The following is a 21,786-nucleotide window of genomic DNA, read 5'->3' as shown; positions in this document are numbered from 1 at the left end:
ACAACACCACCAATGTGTCAAAATGCAGAAATCAAGATTGAGATATTGTCATATGTATTAAAGTACATGCACTGTAGTGATTTGTGATTGATAAAAATACTGATTTTGCATAAAGGCTAAAATGCGCTCAAATTTAAGCAATTAACAGTATTAATTTGGAGTTGTTTGTGTTTCTTGGATTAGAAGATAAGGGAAATGCAATAGAGTAAATAAAAATTGTAGATCAAAACAAGCTGAACCAAAGATGATACTACTACTACTACTACTACTACTACTACTACTACTACTACTACTACTACTACTACTACTACTACTACTACTACTACTACTACTACTACTACTACTACTACTACTACTACTACTACTACTATAATGAGTTATAAAGATAACTTCAGTTAAGTAATATACTTTTCAGCAAAATAATGAATGGTTATATCAACATAATAATAGCATAAATAAAATTGCTCAATCTTTGCAGCGATGTTCATCTAGAGAAAGAGTAAATATAATCTAAGGGAGACATGTATGTTCAACATTACGAAACACTTTTAGAGAACATTGTTTTTCAAGCAAAGGAGTTAAATCATGGAACAGCTGCTGTGACGAGCTTAAATTAGCCACCTCTTTTTTTCAGTCCACAATGACTATTAAAAGATGAATGGATAAATAAATGATAGAAGAACAACGCATAGTATTGTGTTAATTGAAAGTATGTAGGTAGCAGCAGATATGGAATACTTACAATGTAGTCTTCAAGAAATATTTTGTTTTTTTTAAATAAAGAAATAGAAAATTGAGGTAATTCATGTGCTGAAGAAATTGTAGGATGACTTCCACATTAGTTATAGTTATTGAATGGGGAGAGATAAGTATTTTTACTTTTGAGCGAGCAGCATCAAGTCCTTACGTTAATAGAGGTACATTGTTTATTATTGTGTTATTGTGTGTTCTGCAAATTATTAGATTATTTGTTTATATGAGATACAAATTATACTTTGCTCCTATGCTCTACATAAACATTCGTTCATTCAAAATTAACTGGACAAAGTTTTCAAGAGTGAATAAGTTTTGCCACAAGTATCTTCTTCAGTTCTGACTGATCTGATGTGGACTGACTTTACACAAAAACCAACACATCCTAGTTTTGGTCTAAGACATGTTGTTCTTCTGACATCGTTTGGGATGGAATCACTGCTGTAGATCAGAACGCTCTCCACTGCAGTATCCAACGAGCTGCAGAGAGGCCGTGTTTGAATAACAGGCTGCCAAAGGTAAACGGAGTAAATGGATTCTCACAATGGGAGTAAAAGAGTGTTAGAAACAGATTGACAGAATATTAACATATTAGGCATCACAAAACAAGAGGCGACTGCCAAACATTGACTTGGCAGTCAGGCTTTTATATTCCATCTTTCTATTTATCTATTTGCTCTTGACATAATGAACCACAGGTGTACAATCTTGTGTTGCCTCTCACCTGACTGTGGTCGGTTTCAACAAATGTATTTGATCCACATTTTGAAATGGAGATAAGTTTGTTATCTTAAGTTCGGGAGCAGGACCACGCCCCTTCCTGCGGCTACACTACTTAATCATCCAGATCACACACACCTGTGTTCGTGATTTTCGTGCACACTCTCCACGGCGGCGGGAGCCTCGCTCGAAAACACACTCGTTCCCGACCTTTCTATGGATCAACTCGACCTCGTTCCTTTCGATGCATCGGCCCAGCACAGGCGAGCCACACCGGGCCATCCTCCACTGGTGTCCCACTAGGACCGGTCCGGTCCCATCAGCTGTTCTCACAGGCTCGGCTCTCGCTCACGGCCAGGCTCCCGTCAGCAGACCGGCGTCCCACCTCGCATCACTTCTGCTAGTCCGGTATTGAGATCGCCGTGCGTCCTGCGCCCTCCTCCCAGCCCTCCGGTCTTTCCAGCGCCCGGGTCATCCCAGCGCTCATCCCGCGGCCTCGCTCGTTAAGCGCCCACCGCACGCGCTCGTCATTTCTCTCTACACTGACCGTCCGCGTGGACGGCGGCAGGTCTCCAGACCACGGCACCGTCATCAAATCATGATGTTTTAAACTTCTCTTTTGCGCTCACAATTCCCGTTAACTCTCGTTCCACTGCGGAGCGCGCTTTGCCCCGCCCACTTTTGCAGGCAGGAGCGGCTCCTCCAGGTAAAGTATCCTCACCCTCGTCTCCTTCCTCCTCCGTCGTTTCCTTCCTCCTCCGTTGTCTCCTTCCTCCTCCGTTGTCTCCTTCCTTCCGCACCGAGCTGCCCATCACTCAAGCCTTGGAGCCAGACTCTCTCACCTCTTTCAAGTAATTAATTCACCTTACTTGCTCACCCCTCCCGCATCGCTCAAAATAACAATAAATAAATACATACAACGTATGTATGTTTGTTATAAAATAATAATGAAAACGTATATTTAAAAAAAATAATAATAATAAAACTTACCCTGCCATCTCTCCCCCCTCCTCTCCTTCCCCATCGTTAATCTTCTGGCACCGTGTCGCCAAGTTAATAGTTTTATCGCGTTGCCACGTTCCGGCAGGTTCTGCGTTTTATCCTCTAGCACTGCGTTGCCAGGTTCCTGCGGTTTATCCTCTGGCACTGCGTTGCCAGGTTCTGCGTTTTATCCTCTAGCACTGCGTTGCCAGGTTCTGCGTTTTATCCTCTAGCATTGCGTTGCCAGGTTCTGCGTTTTATCCTCTGGCACTGCGTTGCCAGGTTCTGCGTTTTTATCCTCTGGCACTGCGTTGCCAGGTTCTGCGTTTTTATCCTCTGGCACTGCGTTGCCAGGTTCTGCATTTTTATCCTCTAGCACTGCGTTGCCAGGTTCTGCGTTCTATCCTCTAGCACTGCGTTGCCAGGTTCCTGCGGTTTATCCTCCGGCACTGCGTCGCCAGGTTCCTGCGTTTTATCCTCTGGCACTGCGTCGCCAGGTTCCTGCGTTTTATCCTCTGGCACTGCGTCGCCAGGTTCCTGCGTTTTATCCTCTGGCACTGCATCGCCAGGTTCCTGCGTTTTATCCTCTGGCACTGCGTCGCCAGGTTCCTGCGGTTTACCCTCTGGCTTGGCGTGCCAGGTTCCAGCATTTTATCCTCGAGCACTGCGTTGCCAAGTTCTAGTGTTTTTATCCTCAAGCTCTGCGTTGCCAGGTTCCAGCATTTCATCCCGTTACCGCGTTTCGGTCTGACTCAAAGTCGCCAGCTTATAGCTTCGGTTACAGTCTTTACCAGGTTCTAACGTTTCCATCCTTGGGCACCGCGTTGCCACGTTCCCGCATTTTATCCTCGGGCACCGCGTTGCCACGTTCCCGCATTTTATCCTCGGGCGTTCCGTCATTTTATCCTCGGGCGTTCCGGCATTTCATCCTCTGGCACCGCGTTGCCACGTTCCGGCATTTCATCCTCGGGCACCGCGTTGTCACGTTCCGGCATTTCATCCTCTGGCACCGCGTTGCCATGTTCCGGCATTTCATCCTCGGGCACTGCGTCGCCAGGTTCCAGCGTTTCATCTCTGGCTTTACGTCGCCAGGTTCCAGCGTTTCATCTCTGGCTTTACGTCGCCAGGTTCTAGCGTTTCATCTCTGGCTTTACGTTGCCAGGTTCCAGCGTTTCATCTCTGGCTTTACGTTGCCAGGTTCCAGCGTTTCATCTCTGGCTTTACGTTGCCAGGTTCTAGCGTTTCATCTCTGGCTCTACGTCGCCAGGTTCTAGCGTTTCATCTCTGGCTTTACGTCGCCAGGTTCTAGCGTTTTATCCTCTGGCTTTACGTCGCCAGGTTCCAGCCTCATTCCTTTTCCTCCCGTCCTTTACCCTCGCTCTCGCTCACCCGCGGTCTCTTTCTCCCCCTTCCTCCTTCTCCCTCCCTCTCGCCAGGTTCATGCCAGGCCCCGCTCTTATCCAGCGAAAGGTTGCAATTTTCTCTTCCTGGATCACTAGGCCTCACTTTTTCTCATTTATTTCTAAATTAAACCAAATCCGAACAAGTGTGTCTCTTCTTCATGCCCCCTCTTTCATGCTCGCTCTCTACCCCCTCATGCTCTCTCCCCCAGGCACCGGGATGCCAGATCTCCTCCTCGTCCTCCCCCTAACCATGAACTCTACCTTTACTAAATATTTCTCCCTCAGGCACCGGGATGCCAGACCTCCTTTTCGCCCTTCTCCCTAACCGTCAATACTACCTTTACTAAATATCTCCCCCTCAGGCACCGGGATGCCAGATCTCCTTTTCGCCCTTCCCCCTAACAATGAACACTACCTTTTACTAAACATCTCTACCTCATGCCCTCTCTTATGCTTCCCCTGACACCGGGATGCCAGGTCTTTCTATTCCCTCCATTTCCAAACCCCTCCCCCTCGGCACCGGGATGCCAGGTCTACTTTCTTTCCCCCTTCGGCACCGGGATGCCAGGTCTACTTTCTTTTCCCCCTTCCCTCCTCGGCACCGGGATGCCAGGTCTACTTTCTTTCCCCCCCCGGCACCGGGATGCCAGGTCTACTTTCTTTCCCCCCTCGGCACCGGGATGCCAGGTCTACTTTATTTCTCCCCTCGGCACCGGGATGCCAGGTCTACTTTATTTCCCCCCTCGGCACCGGGATGCCAGGTCTACTTTATTTCCCCCCTCGGCACCGGGATGCCAGGTCTACTTTATTTCCCCCCTCGGCACCGGGATGCCAGGTCTACTTTATTTCCCCCCTCGGCACCGGGATGCCAGGTCTACTTTATTTCCCCCCCTCGGCACCGGGATGCCAGGTCTACTTTATTTCCCCCCTCGGCACCGGGATGCCAGGTCTACTTTATTTCCCCCCTCGGCACCGGGATGCCAGGTCTACTTTATTTCCCCCCTCGGCACTGGGATGCCAGGTCAACTTTCTTCCCACCCACCTCTAACCCACTCCCCCCCCCCCCCCCCCCCCCCCTTCCCCCCCGGCACCGGGATGCCATGTCTCCTCCTTCCGTGAGGTTCATGCAGCCTCTTCACTCTTCCCTCATGCAGCCTCTTCACTCTTCCCTCATGCAGCCTCTTCGCTCTTCCCTCCTGCAGCCTCTTCGCTCTTCCCTCCTGCAGCCTCTTCGCTCTTCCCTCACGCAGCCTCTTCCCGCCTCTCATGCAGCCTCTTCCCGCCTCTTCCCGCCTCTTCCCGCCTGCAGCCTCTTCCCGCCTGCAGCCTCTTCCCGCCTGCAGCCTCTTCCCGCCTGCAGCCTCTTCCCGCCTGCAGCCTCTTCCCGCCTGCAGCCTCTTCCCGCCTGCAGCCTCTTCCCGCCTGCAGCCTCTTCCCGCCTGCAGCCTCTTCCCGCCTGCAGCCTCTTCCCTCATGCAGCCTCTTCCCCCTTCGGGCACCGGGATGCCGCCTCTTCCCCCTTCGGGCACCGGGATGCCGCCTCTTCCCCCTTCGGGCACCGGGATGCCGGTCCGCCATGTTTTGGAGTCCTCCGAACAGCAGCTGGTTATACCAACTTTACCATGCAGATCATCCCCTTGGGACAAGCCCTGTATCTCCCACCTCCCGACCCTAACGTCTTCGGTTCATCACTCCAAAGCGTCGTCATTCTCATCCAGTCCATCAAGTTGCTGCTGCACTTTGATACACCGTTCTATCAGCCGGTTTGGGGGTTCTTTAAGACCGATGCTATAAGGATTGCTGCCTTCCTGTCGGGCCATTCATGTTCATGGCCGTCCAGTCCGATGACCCTGTATCATCAACAAATACTTTCAGAACATTTACTACCGAGGTGGAACATCGACCCCAGTTCCTCCAACCTCAGCTACCACGTTTCACAAATAGGCTCCGCTTCAGGTGCTTCAGTCTTCCTAGACCATCCAGCTCAGTTAACGTTCCTTCCATCATGGCTTCGTTCTACCCTCACCACGTTTAACCTTAACTAATTACTTCCCATTCACCTTCGACTACCAGTCACATTGCAAGTACTCAAGCCTACCCGAGTGGCATCGACGTCTCTTCAGACGCGTTCCCCTGCTCAGAGGCTGTCTTGTCCACAATAGTTCTCCTCACCCCGACATCAAGGACCTCCAACCAACGCTTAAGTCTTCCCCTAAAACGGCAGGACTACTGTGGTAACATGATCTATTCCGAGCCCCTTTGCAATCCGTCCAGACCTTGTGCACTGGTCGTCAAGTGGCACTTCCCAGCAGGACTCAGGATCTGGTTCATCCTTTACTTAAAGTCGTTCCACGCCTGGTCCCCACATTTCCTACCAAACTTTTCCCACATTGGCGCTGCCACATCTGCCTCCAGTTAAGGCGTCGTTGACCGCCTCATTATATTGTGGAGCACTGGTTCTCCACGACTTTCCAGGTCTACACACACCATTACCTCCTCGTCCTCCATTCTGCCAATCCGCACTGCCTCGTTAAGCTTCTTTTGGGGGTATCGAGGCCCGGGAGCCTTCAGCCCTCATCGCAAGAAGACCCAAAACGGCATTAACTTCGTACATTCGTGTTCATGTTTCTCCCCTGCCAATAAACACCTTGCATCGTATCTGGGGTCGTGGTCCTTGCTAGTGAAAACAGGAAAGTAAAAAGCACGTCAAATGTTTATTGGTTTATTCTAGATTGTACTGAAAATTATGAAGATGGCACAGTATAATGTGACTTTTCAGTTGTCTAGTTGAATAATAAAATATATCAATAGCTATATTTTACATATATTTATGTTTTATATTGCTATATTTGCATTCACATTTGCTATGGGTTACTTTTTTTGCAAACGTGTCTAACTTGATTACAGCAAAGACTTCTTCTTCACTTGTTGATTGGTAAAGCTTATTTGCCTCGTACTTGTAGTTTTGGCTAAAACTAGGCAAGCTGAAGTTGCAAATCAGTTGTCTGCACTTTGAAGTAGACTCCAGATTGCTGCTGAGTCTGGGAGTTGATCAAGTAAAAACTGCTGTCACATCCATCTGCTGGTTGTGACTATGAGACTGGACATATGTGACATCACAACTCATGCAGACACCAGCCATATCTTTCAGCTTCCCACGGCCTATAACATCGAGCAGAGAATATAGTGTGTGTCAAATATCTCTTCTGCTTCACTACAGAAATCTATTTTTCATATGAAAGGCACTACTTTCTAGCACCCAGTGTTTGTGAACTCCTGGTAAACTTTTGCTTTGACTCGAACAGTGTGTGTTGTGATGGGAAGTGAAGACTGGTGATGTGGAGCATTAATACAGTAGCTTTTACTTCATTATCGTGTTTTTGGCTAGAGCTGCAAGATATATCGCAATCAAATTAAAATTGGAATGTGAATGGTTGGAATTACCAAATGGCAAAGACTGATAAAATGATCACCAAATATCAGAAAAACTGAAAAATCTGTCACATGGCCTTTGATATGCTAATATGCTTTAATAATAATTGATAGCTGCAGTCCACCTCGCAATACAAAACGTTTCCCCAATACAGGGTCCACGATACATACAAATCCTGAAACCCTTAACCTGTGTTAAAAGTAGTAAAATGATGTTAGAATTACACAATCCTGTCCTTAAAATCCGAATACAACTGTCCTTTGATTAAGTCCAATTTTCAGCCTCGATGCATCAGTCTGTAAGTTCAGAAGTGTTGAACTCTGCCATTTATAATTAATTTATGTCATTTAAAGTATCACGATACGCATCTCTGTATTGATACAGACATTGCCAAGAACTCATCATCATATATCACGATTTCGATATACTGTGTACAACCCTAATAACTTCCCTGTATTTTTGCAACTTATATACCATCAAACCTCAAATTTACTCCATAACTCTCTTTACATGTCACTGGTTATGATGCTATGGTTACTGGGATCATTTTCTTTCATAAATGTGCTAAATGTAGTACAATCCAACTCCACTTTTTCCTTTCATCACACTTGTGTTAGAATCTTTTCATCTGTCCTCTGTGCGCTCCAGAAGACGTTAGCTTAAATTAAAGTGTTGAAGTATTGGGATCTGCTCTCTCTGTGCCAGACACTGTGGTACTTTGAGAAGGCAGCACCAGCAGAAGACCCAAAAAGTGTTATTAAGCACCAAAGACTTTGTGAATATGATTTATTCAGAATGCAGTCTGGGTTGTGGCTTCTTCTACAAATAAAACATAGTGGTGGCTGTCACGCTGAGCAGCTGCACAATGGACTGGAAACATGCAGAGTGTGACTTGTTAGTCATATTTGTGTCTTTAACACAAACAGCTTTTTTATCGCTTTGTTTGTTTTCACTGTCAGAATTTGCCTCTAATGAATCAAAGAGATGTTTTGATAAGAATCAGCATACATTTTAAAGACATGGTATCATTGTTGGTAACATTTCTGCTGCCTGCTTGTCTCCATGGAGATGGTATTATGTTCCCTTGTTTGTTTGTTTGTTTTTGGTCTAAAACCCTGATACATTTAATGCTGTATTGTGGAACATTCCAGGCAAAGCAATGAGAAATCAATGGAAACAAGCAGGTGGCGGACCCTCCACCAGTAAAGTTAAAGTGTGCCCCTTTAAGCTAGGGTTGTCAAAAGTATTAAAAATCAGACATTAATCTATACTAAAACTAAAAAGTATTCAAAGATATTAAAAAGGCGATAAACAGGACAAAATACGCCCTCCCCAGAACTGGTATAATATCACATTAAACATAAAGAAAGTGTAAAAAATACATTCTAAAAAAGAGCACTTTTCTTGTATTTTGGTATCGAATTGGGTATCACACCTATTCCTTAGTATCAGAGTTTGAAATGATACTTAGTTTAGACAGCGCTACGTTAAGATAAAAATCATCAGCATCAGAAAAGTTCCCGACACAATCTTCAATGCGGCTCTCGTGACCTGATTTTGGAAAAGCATCTAAACTGAATGGCATGTTTTTCTATCGGGCTAAATCATGTTTCTTTGGTGATTCTTGCCTTGTCTGTCCTTCTGGTCACTCAGCATCAGTCTTACCGGCTGCTCCGTGCGTCTCTGGATATTGTGGACATTATCTGCACTCTCTTTTCCAAGCAGCATTTGTTTTTGCTTTGCTCCAGCTCGCAAAGTCAATTTTCTTTTCCTGTCTAAAGTGAGTGTCGGTGAAGCCCAATTACCCCAAATACTGTGAAATCAGCTAAACATACGGCGAGGAGCGAGGACAAACGGAGCCTTGACCCGCTTTAACACACTTCCTTTTATAGCTTGCCATACACACTTCTCTATCACGCACCATCCGTCGCAAATGTACTTTATTTCCCCATTTATTAAGAGATTTCATGTACCTACGATCTTGTTCTGTTTCCTTTTTGACGTGCTGTTCAAGATTTTTCATATTTTCATGATGACTCTGGACTCAGTTTTGATTGGCCCTTGTGTTAGTAACTGTATTTGTATTTCAGAGACACTTAAAATTAGCGATTGCATTGTGTAGTTTGTGTTCACGTTGGAGGGCAGGGGCCTAAACTACTCAGATTTATTGTTTTTTGGAAAATATATCCAAACTTATGATCCGTATATGTTGAACTGTATCATTCTTTGTCAAACAAGAATTATGTTTTTGAGGTTGAATAATTGCACCACTTTCTGTTTTATTTTTGTGTTTTGAACAACTGGTTCACATTTTTATTTTTAGCGTTTATTTTCAAGCCAAAATTTGAATAGTGCAAATTATTTGGTAGTTTATGTCCACAAATGATCCAGACTCTCGAAGATGACCTGGTTTTATATTTTCAAACAGCAAGTTAAAATCACCAAACTGTCAATTGTAATTACTCCATCGGGATTGTGAATGGAATGTTGTGTTGTCACGGGAAAACAAGCTTTTATTAAAGGTTGAATGGACAATTTTTTTGGCCCAAATCTGAGTCTTATTTCCTCGTGGCGTGGACTGCCGATTAGTCCTGCCACGTATCAATCATAAAACGCACCTACCGCTCACCTGCAGCCGCGTGTGGCTCGTCCCACATTTCCGCGCGTCTAAGCGCATTGATCTATCATAATATAGTTCCCTCAGTGTACGGGACAAAATGAAGACGGAGAAAGACAGTTCGAGCTGACTCAGAAGAAGACGGAAATCTACGGGAGACGAGAGATGCGATGCGATCCGTCGCACTAATAAACAAACGCACGTGTGTGTTGTATCATGCGCACTTCCGAAAATCTCAAATCGCCAAAAAATCATCCATTGCGCCTTTAAAACCATGTGTATCATGACAGTTGGGTCTGAAACGCACAAATGTGTCACCTTATTTGGTACATTTGTTATCTTTTACAGTTATTCAACCTTTATGGTCAAAATGTTCTCTCCCGGTGTGCAGCTATTCTTGAATATTGAGTAATTCCATTGTGCGTGCAAATTCACTAAAAGGTCAGCTGTTTAATTTGGTCAATTAAATACCAAATCTACTGTGGGAGAATACAGGAACAAAACTCTGAAAATGGTCTCATTATCTAAATATTTCCAGACATAAATAGCTGCACCGACAGTGGTGTGTGCAAATTGAGTTGGCGATCTTGGCATATCGGACCATTTTCTACCACTCCTGAAGAAAGGGGCCCATCTAACAAAGCGGATTAGCCCATGTTACTGTGTCCTCTCTGACCTGTCACCTGCTCCTTACACCCACTTATAATTAGCTTCAGGAGATGCTGCAGTGGGAGACCAGAATAATCATGATTTTTTTTTTCTTCTTCTTCTTCTTCTTCTTCTTCTTTCTTCAGCGAGTGTCATGGGAACAAGAAGAAAAAGGGTGGGTCTTATTAAGTCCATAATCCATCTGTGACCACGTTCTGGCTGTGGAGATGTGTCAATCACTCCAGATTACATAAATGAGCTCCACGCCCACGCAGGCTCGTGGTCCGACACACACGCCAAACACACGCATTTATCCAAGATCTCGTTCCCACTCCTGACTCAGCGGGACACGTTCACACTATTATTTGAAGAGGTGTATCGTCTGTGTGTGAATTCATGCTGTGTGTTTAATCATGCATTAAAGGCAACTATAAACATATGTGAATAATGTCTTTGCAAAAAATGTGTGGGTTATTATTCGATGGTACTTTGAAAGAAATTATAGATTATAGCCGGATTTTGTGCATCAGGGTGTATTTTTTTCGGGGGTTAGTAATGGATTGGTAAAACATGTTTTTACTGGTTATTGGTAAAACATGTTTTTACCAATTAGGTTTTAGGAGTTCAGTTGAAACAACATTTATTTACCTCTTAACTTGAAGATCCACCTTCAATTTCAAATCTGGGCAGTGGTTGAAGTACAAAAGCAAAAATATTTTATGTATCTATACTTACTCCAACAGATCAGTTTGTGGATGCAAAACAACTTTCTCCATCTGAACTCAGACAAGACTGAAATCATTGTCTTTGACCCACAAAAACAAAGAGAAAGTGTTAGTGGTCACCTCCAGAGTCTCGCTCTAAAACCTACAAATCAAGTTAGAAATCTGGGGATAATAATGCACTCAGACTTGAACTTTAACAGCCACGTCAAATCAATAACATCAGCAGCTTTTACCATCTTAAAAACATCAAAAGTGTAGTGTCTAAACCAGACTTTAGTCGGACTTATCCATGTACGATCACATTAGTCCTGTTCTCAGGTCTCTGCACTGGCTCCTGTGGCTCAGAGAATAGACTTTAAAGCAGCTCTGCTTGTATAAAAGTCTCTCCATGGCCTAGCACCAAAGTACATCTTGGACATGTTAGTGCCATATGAACCATCTCGGACTCTGAGGACCTCAGGGTCCAGCCTCCTGCTGGTGCCCAGAGGCAAATAAACTTGCCTTACCAGGGCACTATTTTGCCACCTTGTTGACCTTAACACTGGTGTTAGGCCGCTGGAGGCTGGAGTGAGATGAGATGAGATTTCTCGTTTTTCAATCTGTTTCCAAAATTTTAAAACGTTATAATAAATAATTACATAAAATATTGAAATGTAGCCTTGGAGCTTTGTTTCTTTAAGAAACCCCTCTCCACCTCCCTCTCGTATGTCCGTGCTCTGCCCGAACCAATGCATTTTGTGCATCTAAATTCAGTTCCTTGTTTGGCTTGTTTGGCTGTGAATATGCGACTGATTGTACTAAAACATGAAGCATTGTGCATTGTGTGTACCACTGTCTTCTCTCTCCACCATCGCTCTGTGTGTGTGAGCTGGTTTACCTGCTTCCTGCACATCTGACGAATTAGAAAAAGTGGACCCGTTTTACTCAGACTAGGACAAGGATTTTGGTTGAATGTGATGTGAATGTGTTTTGCAAATATAGGTTCCTCTCTGAGCTGAGCACATGAGTCTGTACGGTTCAGTCTGGCCCAGACCCGCAGTACCAGGTGGAGGTGTTCAGCAAAGAACTTTAAGAGCTGAGTGTGTAACGACACTGCGCTGTTTCAGTAAATTTGACTGTATTCATTATTCTATAACTTGTAATTTGTGTTATTTATGCCCATGAATGGTGTTTTATCTATCTCATCCATATGGGAATAGTAACATGACTCCAGTCCACTAGTTTTGAAGTTTACGATTCTGACCATTGAAAGATTGTACCACACCACGGCCTTAAGTTGCTTTACTCATATTTTGGCATAATCAAGCCTCTTAGAATTCCTCCCTTGCGCTGTCATCAATTATGTGCAAGGTGTGACAAAATGAGCTCTGCTGCGCCCCGATAACGCTACCTCTGGCGGCACTTAGAGTTCAAGTTGGTTTTGTACTTTTTTGCCCATAATCTTTACTGGACAAGACAGTCTAGCGTGAAATTGGGATAATCGAAGGAAATCAGCAAATTGTCTTAGCTGGTTTCAAACTCACAAACATGTGGCCGGCTGCCTAAGGTGCAATCCAAATCCAAGTCTTCAGTATTCAAATTGTTACTGTTCACATCACATTTCTTTATCAAAACACTACATTTATCCTAAATAGTTTTTCAATCTTAAAGAACATTTAAACATGTACTTCAAACTTTTACTTTTTAATTTTTTGTATGTGCTACTTTTCCTTTTTATGTTTTGCTCCTGTATCTGGACTTTTACTTGAGGAGAAGTTCTTCCACCATTGAATCTGGGATTACGTTCTTGAAGAATAAGATACACTCAAGCTGGATGGATTTCACTGTTAAAATAATTGGACTGTAAAATCACAATAGGAGTTAAAGGGAAACTTCCAAAGTGTAAATGAGTCCAACCAAGATTTCAGATCCTTCTTTGCCTTGATTGCTTTGACAAACGTTTTATCACAAATAATTCAACAGAAACTATTGCCAATCACCATTCAGTCAGAGTGTGATGACAAATAGCTGCAGAATCACAGCACATTATGATAATAGAATGCCTGCGTAATTCAACAGCAGGGGAGAATGGGTAGCTTAATGGTGCTGCTGCTCCTCCTCTGTAGTCTGATTGTGTGAGGATCATTCACCTTATTGTTTCAGAGCTGTTTAATAGTCATGTTTCCATCTGCTCAGACTTGTCTATACCTGCAATAGCACTTTACTTGCCTGGGCAACAATACGTGTCAGGTTAAGCAGTAGTTTCGCTGTGCAGGGTGATGATATCATGCTGTATGTTGTTGCTATAGATTATTTTACCAATTTGCCAACAACACCCCTGGATCTTTGTTATGTGATCTAAAACAACTCCATTTACTTCCGGGATTTCGGCTGCCCATTTTCAGTGTTGCCCTTTGGAGAGCTGCTATTCACAATAGTGAACAGAGGATTTGCAATGCTGCTGAATCACTGATGAAGAAAATAAAATGACAGGACATAGTAAGTAAAGAGCAGTGGTGAATCTGGGGATTAGTGAAACTGTCAGTAATAGCGTCTTGTCCATTGGAGAATCAAGATAACTCAAACATGCATGAGTCACTCTAAAGAAACATTTGAGTGATTTAATGAGGACAATTATTGGGAAAAAAATACAAAATGGTTAAAAGCTCCTTAAAATAAATTTTGCGTAAAGGCTAGGCCAACAAATTCAACAAAAGTTATAGTTTAGTTCATAAAATATATTTCCTCTTATTAAATCTATTTTATTTTCTCCAATATGTTTATTCTTGTACTTTTTATATTGATCAAGTAAACATACAGTCCCCCCTTTAACCTCATTACTCCTCTATTTATAAATAAGTAGAAATAACAATTTTTACCAATATCCACAATATCACTAATATATCAAGAACATCCCTCCTCAAAAACAAGAACACTTTGTGCCCACATAATTGACTGCTACACTGTTTTGTATAGTCAACATTAATGTATGGATCAGAAACATGGACTAGTTAAAAACAAATGACAGATCGTTTCAGAACAAAGTTCTTATACAAAGTTACCAACAAGGAAATCAGAAGACATATTGGCACTAAAGAAGATATTTTCAAGAACATCCAGAAAAGAAAACTGAAGTATTTTGGCCACATTGCCTGTCGCTAAGAGTCCTTCTAGAAGAGAGCAGAGCAAAGAGGGGCAGAGGCAATCCATGGTTAATATAGACCAATGACATCAGACAATGAACATGAATGAATTACATCGGTGTGATCAGAAAAGCTGTGAACCGAAATGACTGGTGAGTTGTAGTATCAAACCCCAGAACACAATCATGACATTTATGAAAGGCATAAACAATGTCATAGTGTTTCCATAAATAAACAATAACAGTGCATACTATACAATATGTTGCACAAATCAAGTACACATCTATTGTCTTCATTTGAGAAAAAGGAATCAGTATGAATATTACAACTTGTATCCATCAGAACAGTTTCCAACTTGATGCCTAAACAAAGATGGCTGCATTTTGATGAACTGCATGTGGCCTCTGTGGTTTCCTGTCAGGCACATGGAGCTCAGTGGAGACTTCCTCCCAGCAGCGTGACATTCCTGTTCCACAACTGCGGCGAAAAACACAATCAGAAATTATTTTAATAATAATACATTTTCTGCATCTGTGATCCAACCAGTCCAGAAAATGATGTTGGAGTGGATCTAAAGTGGTGCAATGCATCGTAAGAGCCCTCTTGTGTGTGAGCGGCGCTCCTGTTTCATAGGTACAGCATGTATCCTTTGTAGTGGCCGACTGTGCACAAATACCAGGCGCGGAGAGGCTGTTGAACTTTGAAAATGTCAGCCAGCTCCCCTCACACAGAGTACTATCAGCCCAGTCCGCCTGCCCCCTTGTTCATGCGCATCTTCAAACTTTCATTGTGTTTGCAGTGACCTAGCGAAGTCCCCTTTTGAAGCTGCGGCTGAGCTCTAGGCTTGAGGAGAGACCAGGACAGACAGCCTCAGTTCAAACAGTAGTTCAATGGTAACCTTGGTGGTTGAGTTCCAGTGTCCGGATGGTGACAGGACAAAGCGGGAGCTTGTTAGGGCTGTGACCAAAGGCAAAGCAATAAAAAGACTGTGTGATTTGGTTAAATATGTATAGGAGAAATATGCTTGTGGAACTGTCCGTGGTGCTGAAACACAATGCGTTATGCTGTTTCAGTGTATACCGAACCACTAGTTTTTTAAGACACTTACATTATAGGTAATAAATTAACTATTTTTGCAGGTGTATCAATATTTTGAAATTGTATGGCTTCATACAAACGTGTAAGGCTAAGAATCTGGTAACTTAAAGCAAATCTAACTTTAATGAGACAATGCTTTTCAATAGTATGCAAAACGGGTGCAGTTGTTAATTTCATAACTTTGACGGACAATTTGTTTTCTTCCTGTCACTAATCTAAAAAGAGTTCTCATTTATGGATTTTGTTTTTATTCAGTTTTTTTATACATACTTCAGTCAATCCCAACATATTCCTGTGGTCCCTCAACCGTTCTTTTTCAAGATGATTTTCTTTACTGTTTATGCGGCATTATGCGTCTCTTTGATTGTTTACATGTTTTGATGTATATGCTACAACAGGCTGATCTCCCTTGGGTCAATGCAGAGGAATGCAATATATACACACACCGTATAAATATAAAAACAGTGTAGTTTTGTCTTACACAGGGCCATTGAAATATAATTAGCTCATACAACATAATTCTTTCATTTCGTTCTTTTTTTGTGGTCTTTGTTTTAAGCTACTTTGTCACGGTGCCCTCCACTGGACAAAAGCCCTGATGATAGTTTGATGACAGTGACTTTTTCTTCAACATATTAACAGCGGGCAAACAGCAGTTGTTGACTCCTAACACTCGCTGATGGCCGCTAGCAGCTGTAAATAAAATAATGTTATTGTGTGAGCCTCCCCTTCACTCCCTAACTTCCCTCTCATTTTCTTACCCAGTCTCATGGGGCGCTTTGTAAAGCTCTTGAGTGCCCCCATGTGGTCAGTAACTGCACTTTAAGCTCCCTGTGTGACCTCTATGCTGGGGGAAAAGTATGTTTTAATTACAACTTGATTCAGACCTCAGGTGGAGGAGCATGCTAGCCTGACTGTGGATATAATGTTGAACTGAAAGGGCTAACCGAGAGGGAATAAATTCTTGTGTATTATATCTTGTTAGTAATCAATATGTTTGTGCTCCATAACATGAATATGGTCATGAATTAAATTAAATGAACATCCCAAGGTCACTACGCTCAATTAAAAAATATTTTATATACAATGAATTAAGCACATTTTTGTCTGATAAAGTGTTTTGCAACTCTCTAAGTATCTCCCCGCCCCGCTCACTTACTCTTCTTGTGTGTTTTGTCTGTGCAGGTAGCACCCTGAACCTGACGTGTCGAGCTTTTTTCGGCTACAAAGGAGAAGCAGCGCCGATCATGTACTGGATGAAAGGAGAGAAGTTTGTAGAGGACTTGGATGAAGAGCGAGTTCAAGAGAGTGACATCAAGTAAGACATCTCAACTTAGCACCGAAAAGCTTTAACTGTTTTTGGAGCTGTCCTAGGGCCTGAAACAGTCTGTTTTTGAGGGTGAACGTATTTATCTCTCTTCTTTTTGGAGCAAGCGCAAATCACTGCCAGACATTTAAGAGATAAATAGATGTTCAGAGAGGGTTTGACTGTTTTAGGTCATTAACTTCATATTTGAAATGATAAATGCATGGAAAGATTTTGTCACCATCTTCAAAAGCAGCCATTAGTTTCTATTTTGTTCTGGATTTATATCATGCAGATCATTAGTTAAACTGAATATGTATTTTGGCACTTTTATTTTTATTCAGCACAATAAACATGTCAATTGCCAAGGAGGCTCCGTGCAACATTGTTATCTTTCATTGCTCAATGAGAAGCAGTGAAATACAGTTTAATGCTAATGACAGCCGGATAAGACTATGTGTATCTTCATTCATTTGATGCTGATGGCGTGAAGGCTATTGTGAAAGGGAAATCTAGTTGAAAGGTTTGCTTATACTGCATAATAGTATATAAGTAACTTTGATTTGTATTTGGGTAGTTGTTGTAGCAAGCAGTGAGTTATTGTTGGAAGCAGTAATTGTAGTAGCAGTAGTCAACTCATTAAAGTGTTTAATGGAAGGAAAAGTTTTTCTTGATTAGAAAAGGGATGGAATTTATTACACAATAGTACACAATATTCCACAACCTTTCCTTTCTACCATGCTCCGCCATCGTATGTTTGTACAATATTTTAAATACTAAAATGCATATGACAGGATCTCATGTTTTAAGAATTATTATTTTTTTGTTTTGGGGTAAATATTAAGTATAGTTTCACATTTTTACAGTTTGTCAAGAAATATATACGTAGAAAATTGAGAATTCCAAACGGAATTAAAACGGAATCTTTCTGTCAGTCAACAAGCGACAATCATTGGAAATACAGGGACAATTTACACAAAAAGGACATTTTCTTCTGACAACCTAAACACGTATTCATGTCCAATCAGGAAGTGTCAAACATGGTGAAAAAAGGAAAAATTATTTTCAGAATCTTAAATTAGACTTCACATTTCACTAAAATGTCATGAACATGATTATTCATGTTCATGCCATTTTAGTGAAATGTGAAGTCTAACCTGTCATATGCGCTTTAAAATGGGCGACTGCATTTGTAGCATATAGGAAAGTTAAGCGTGCATATACATATATATATACAGCACCCTTTTTCCTTGTCACCATTTGCTGTAACATTTTTCTTTCGGAGCCTTGGACACTACAAACAAAGCCATCTCCGTGTCATTTCTCCTTCTCCCGGTGTACAACACATTTAAACAAGTGGCTTTCCAAGTCTGTGTGCATGTTTCCCATTAGGCCTGTTAGGAGAGGCTGCAGCTCTGGGGAAACGGGCCTGTCAGATGGTTAACAACCACCATTTTTCACACCACTGCCACTATTTCCCTGCACTGCACCCACCTATACAGGCATGCAGATGGGCCACGAGGGGAGGGTGACAGGGCACGGTGGAGGAAAGTTTGCAATATTTTACATTTTTAAGATTGTGTGTGTGTCAGTCGCCATTACTCGTTGGCCTCAGGATTTCCAACAGGCTAAAGGGAGTTGTGCTTAATAATTCATAGACATTTCATGCAGTGGCTCAATCATTTGCTGTATGCCATCAGCTTCTCCTTTTCCTCCTTTCGTAACTGTTTCTATCCAAAGATTTGAGACCACGCAATCCTTACTGTTTACTGTCTTTTTTGTCAATCCTGTCATTTATTCATTTTTTGCATAATTCAGATTTTAACAATGCATCAAGAATGTGCTAAAATGTAACTGTAAATGAGTTGATTGAGGTTCAAGTATCGCACAAAACCTGAACCTGTCCATAACATTTACCACAGAAAAGCAGACATATCACCTTACGTATGGGAGATTACACTAGATGTTTGTGTCTTTGTTTTTTTGAATCATTTTAACTATAGACGTTATAGATGTTAAAATTTTACACATTTACAATGAGAGGTTCTGATTTCACGCCGATGTGGGAACATAAAATCTGTGATGTTATGGTTTTGCCACTGGGGCTAAGGTGATGGGCAATATATTTAAATGTAGATAATATTGTTGTTTTGAAGATATGCCAAATGTGTTTAAAGTAAAAAAGAGCGGAAAAAAAGAGTGGATTAAGTGCTGCCCGGTGGTTTAAAGAGAGAACGGATTAAAAATGAAGTCAAGTTAAGTTTGAAACTGGTTTTAAAGTAAATCATGAACAAAGACTTAATTCATAGTGAGCAAATAGTTTTTAAGAAAGATTTAGTATCTACTTAACTACTACTTAAATACTCTAACCCTAACCGTAAGTAGTTACTAAGCCTAAATCATGCTCAAAAAACTATATATTCATTATGAATTAACTTTTTAAGACAAATCAAGGTGTAATTATTTTAAAGTGGTACCTGTGAACTTTGATATTTCTGCTTTTGTGAATAATTGTACAGACATTTCACATTTGTCTGGTAGTTAAACCTCAACAAATACGTTTGAAGACACATTCAACAAATTCCACCCCAAGCTCCAATACAAAAACTGTGATATTATAAAAGAAAATAGCTAAATAATGCTTGTTTTTTCACTGTACATTAAATATATTTGATATATGTTTTGTTTTTAACGTATCATCTGCCTGTAGTAATGATTTAAAAATGTGGGCAGACTTTTAACCACTGCCTGTAAATAACATTGACTTATATATGTCGTTGTTTTTTTTTTAACCAATGCAGCACTTTCTTGTTCGGTTACAATAAAGAAACAAAGCGGAACAATATGACAACTATAAAAACATAATACTGTTCTCTCCTACTCAGCCCACACGCAGACACTTTTAGCTTTCTTTGTGAAGTTCCAAAAGTTGACCTGAGAGGGAGGAGCACCTCATTGCCCGGGTGCGAGTTTCCTTAGGCGTGTGTGTTTGCCCAACTTGGAGCATATTGATCTGGAGGAGTTCATTTCCATGGTAACCTGGCTCCATAAATTCACATTTGCAGAAGGTGCTGAAACAAGGCTTTTTGTTGGTATCATAACTCGCGTGATTGGATATTAGCATAGGCCGGTGCTGTGATTAAAATGAGCAATACAGATCCAAGTCAACATGAAACGCCTGCGGGACGAGATCAATATGAAGCAGGTGAACGGAGGAGGAATGTTAGAAATAGATCATACGAGTTTTACAAAGAAGGCCTATTTTAACAGTAGGATTTCTATTCATTTACTGCTATTAAGACTTCCTCAATTATGTTTTACAAATACTGATACGCAGCTCTAAAGACCGCGAGGGTGGTAAAAAAAGAAACAAAGAGAAACAAAGACGTTACTTTTACAGTTTTTTTTTTCTGATTCAGGAGAAAAGACAGAAATGTGTTCATGATATTATTACCCAAATAGAGCATATTTGTTTATGCGTCAATGTCCTTAATCTCATGCTTTTTATTAGGCTCATGAAAAATAGGCTGTAGCTAGCAATTATTTTAGTAGTAGAATTGTAAGCGATAATTGCCGACTAGTCAAACCAATATTATCATTGCATATTGAGACATTTTAAATACATTTTGTAGTGAACTGAAGTGTTTGAGGCAAATCTTTTTGGGCATTTTGACCTAATTATGCCGTTAGTTTTTGTATGTGTTTTAGAATGTATATTCCAAATATTGATGATTCTCAAAATATGACTACAGCTATTTTTTTGTATAGTTAACTCATCTTGATTAGTTGATTTGTTAGTGAAAAGATGAACTTAATTTCAAATGAAACCAATCAGGTGGCTGTAAGTGCTTTATTTGTGTTACAGAAAAGTACACGGTAGCGACAGTATTTGCTTTGAGGTCGTTGCTACTTAGCGCTTGCGTCTGTGTCATATTCCTCGTGCTTTTGATGTGTATATTATGGATTAACTAAATTATAAAACAACATGGAGTGATGAGCAGCTAATTGCCCATGTAACTAACCTAGACCTGTCTCTTCCCGCTTCACATGTGAGCCCCACATTTAGCTTTGGTGCGGTCATTATCCGTCGGGCTGTTCCCCATCTGCTCGAGCGTGTGCTAATATGAAGAGGCAGGCTTCAAAGTTCCCCGCCTTCCCTCGAGATCCATGAATTATTCCCATTGCTCCTTCTATCTCAGCGCCAACATTCCAGAGAGGCTAAATTTTCAGGGGAGAAAAAATGACAAATAAGCATTTCCAGCCACTCACGGTTAAAACTCCTGATACACATTCAATTACCGATTCTAAATCCCCTCAACAAGGCGTCCTTATGTGCAGTTTATCAGCATGAAGCAGTGAGTGGAGAGATGCTTGAAAGTCATTATCCTCCTACTTCTACTCCTCTACCTTAATGTTGATGCACATGATGCAGGCGGAAGAATAAGGCGGCACAAATATTAACAATCAACTTTCTCATTTGCACATTGTTGTTGGCCATGCATCACCGGTGCAGCGGAGGGCGCCGTACAAAGTGGGATAAGTAGTGTGTATGAGGCTCAAGCAGCCCAGCGGGGGCCACTCATTGACTTTATGGAATATTACTTTTGCTCCTTCCTTCCCCGTTACCATGGCAGCCGCTATAAAAAGATTTCCTCCTCATGGCCATTATTTGATTTCCCCTCCCGCACACGCCGAGGAAGAGCCCTTATTGATTTTCATTTCTCATATGTTTTGAGTGCAGAGAAGGAATTAACATAACGTGAAGTATTTACAGTAGCACCAGAGGAGCACATGCTGTGGTCACTTTAGAGGGGCCATTTTACTATGAGCACACTAACAGTGGGTCTTTTACTTTACATTACATATTGTGGGCCCCTGTATGACATTGGATTGATGTTGTCTATTGCAGGTGGATAGCAATATTACACTTGTTTTATTACACGGACCAATCTTGGAGTAAAAAGTAGTTTGATCATTTAG

At 41.8% G+C, this 21,786-nt stretch overlaps 1 protein-coding gene across 4 annotated transcripts in view; it reads left to right on the top strand.

The window, feature by feature from the left end:
• il1rapl1a (interleukin 1 receptor accessory protein-like 1a) overlaps positions 1 to 21,786 on the top strand; it is a 188,114-nt gene that overhangs the window by 155,028 nt on the left and 11,300 nt on the right. For all 4 annotated transcript variants that reach the window (XM_072444776.1, XM_072444775.1, XM_072444778.1 and 1 more), the window contains exon 7: positions 16,686 to 16,818. In XM_072444776.1, the coding sequence (XP_072300877.1) occupies positions 16,686 to 16,818 (133 nt within the window). The remainder of the gene's footprint in view (positions 1 to 16,685; positions 16,819 to 21,786) is intronic.

Source organism: Eucyclogobius newberryi, unplaced genomic scaffold, assembly GCF_026437365.1.
Source record: "Eucyclogobius newberryi isolate DKJ021-1_F unplaced genomic scaffold, fEucNew1.0.hap1 SCAF_14, whole genome shotgun sequence".
Taxonomy (NCBI): Eukaryota; Metazoa; Chordata; class Actinopteri; order Gobiiformes; family Gobiidae; genus Eucyclogobius; species Eucyclogobius newberryi.
Note: the sequence above shows the minus strand (reverse complement) of the source record. Positions and strands in the feature narration are given on the sequence as shown.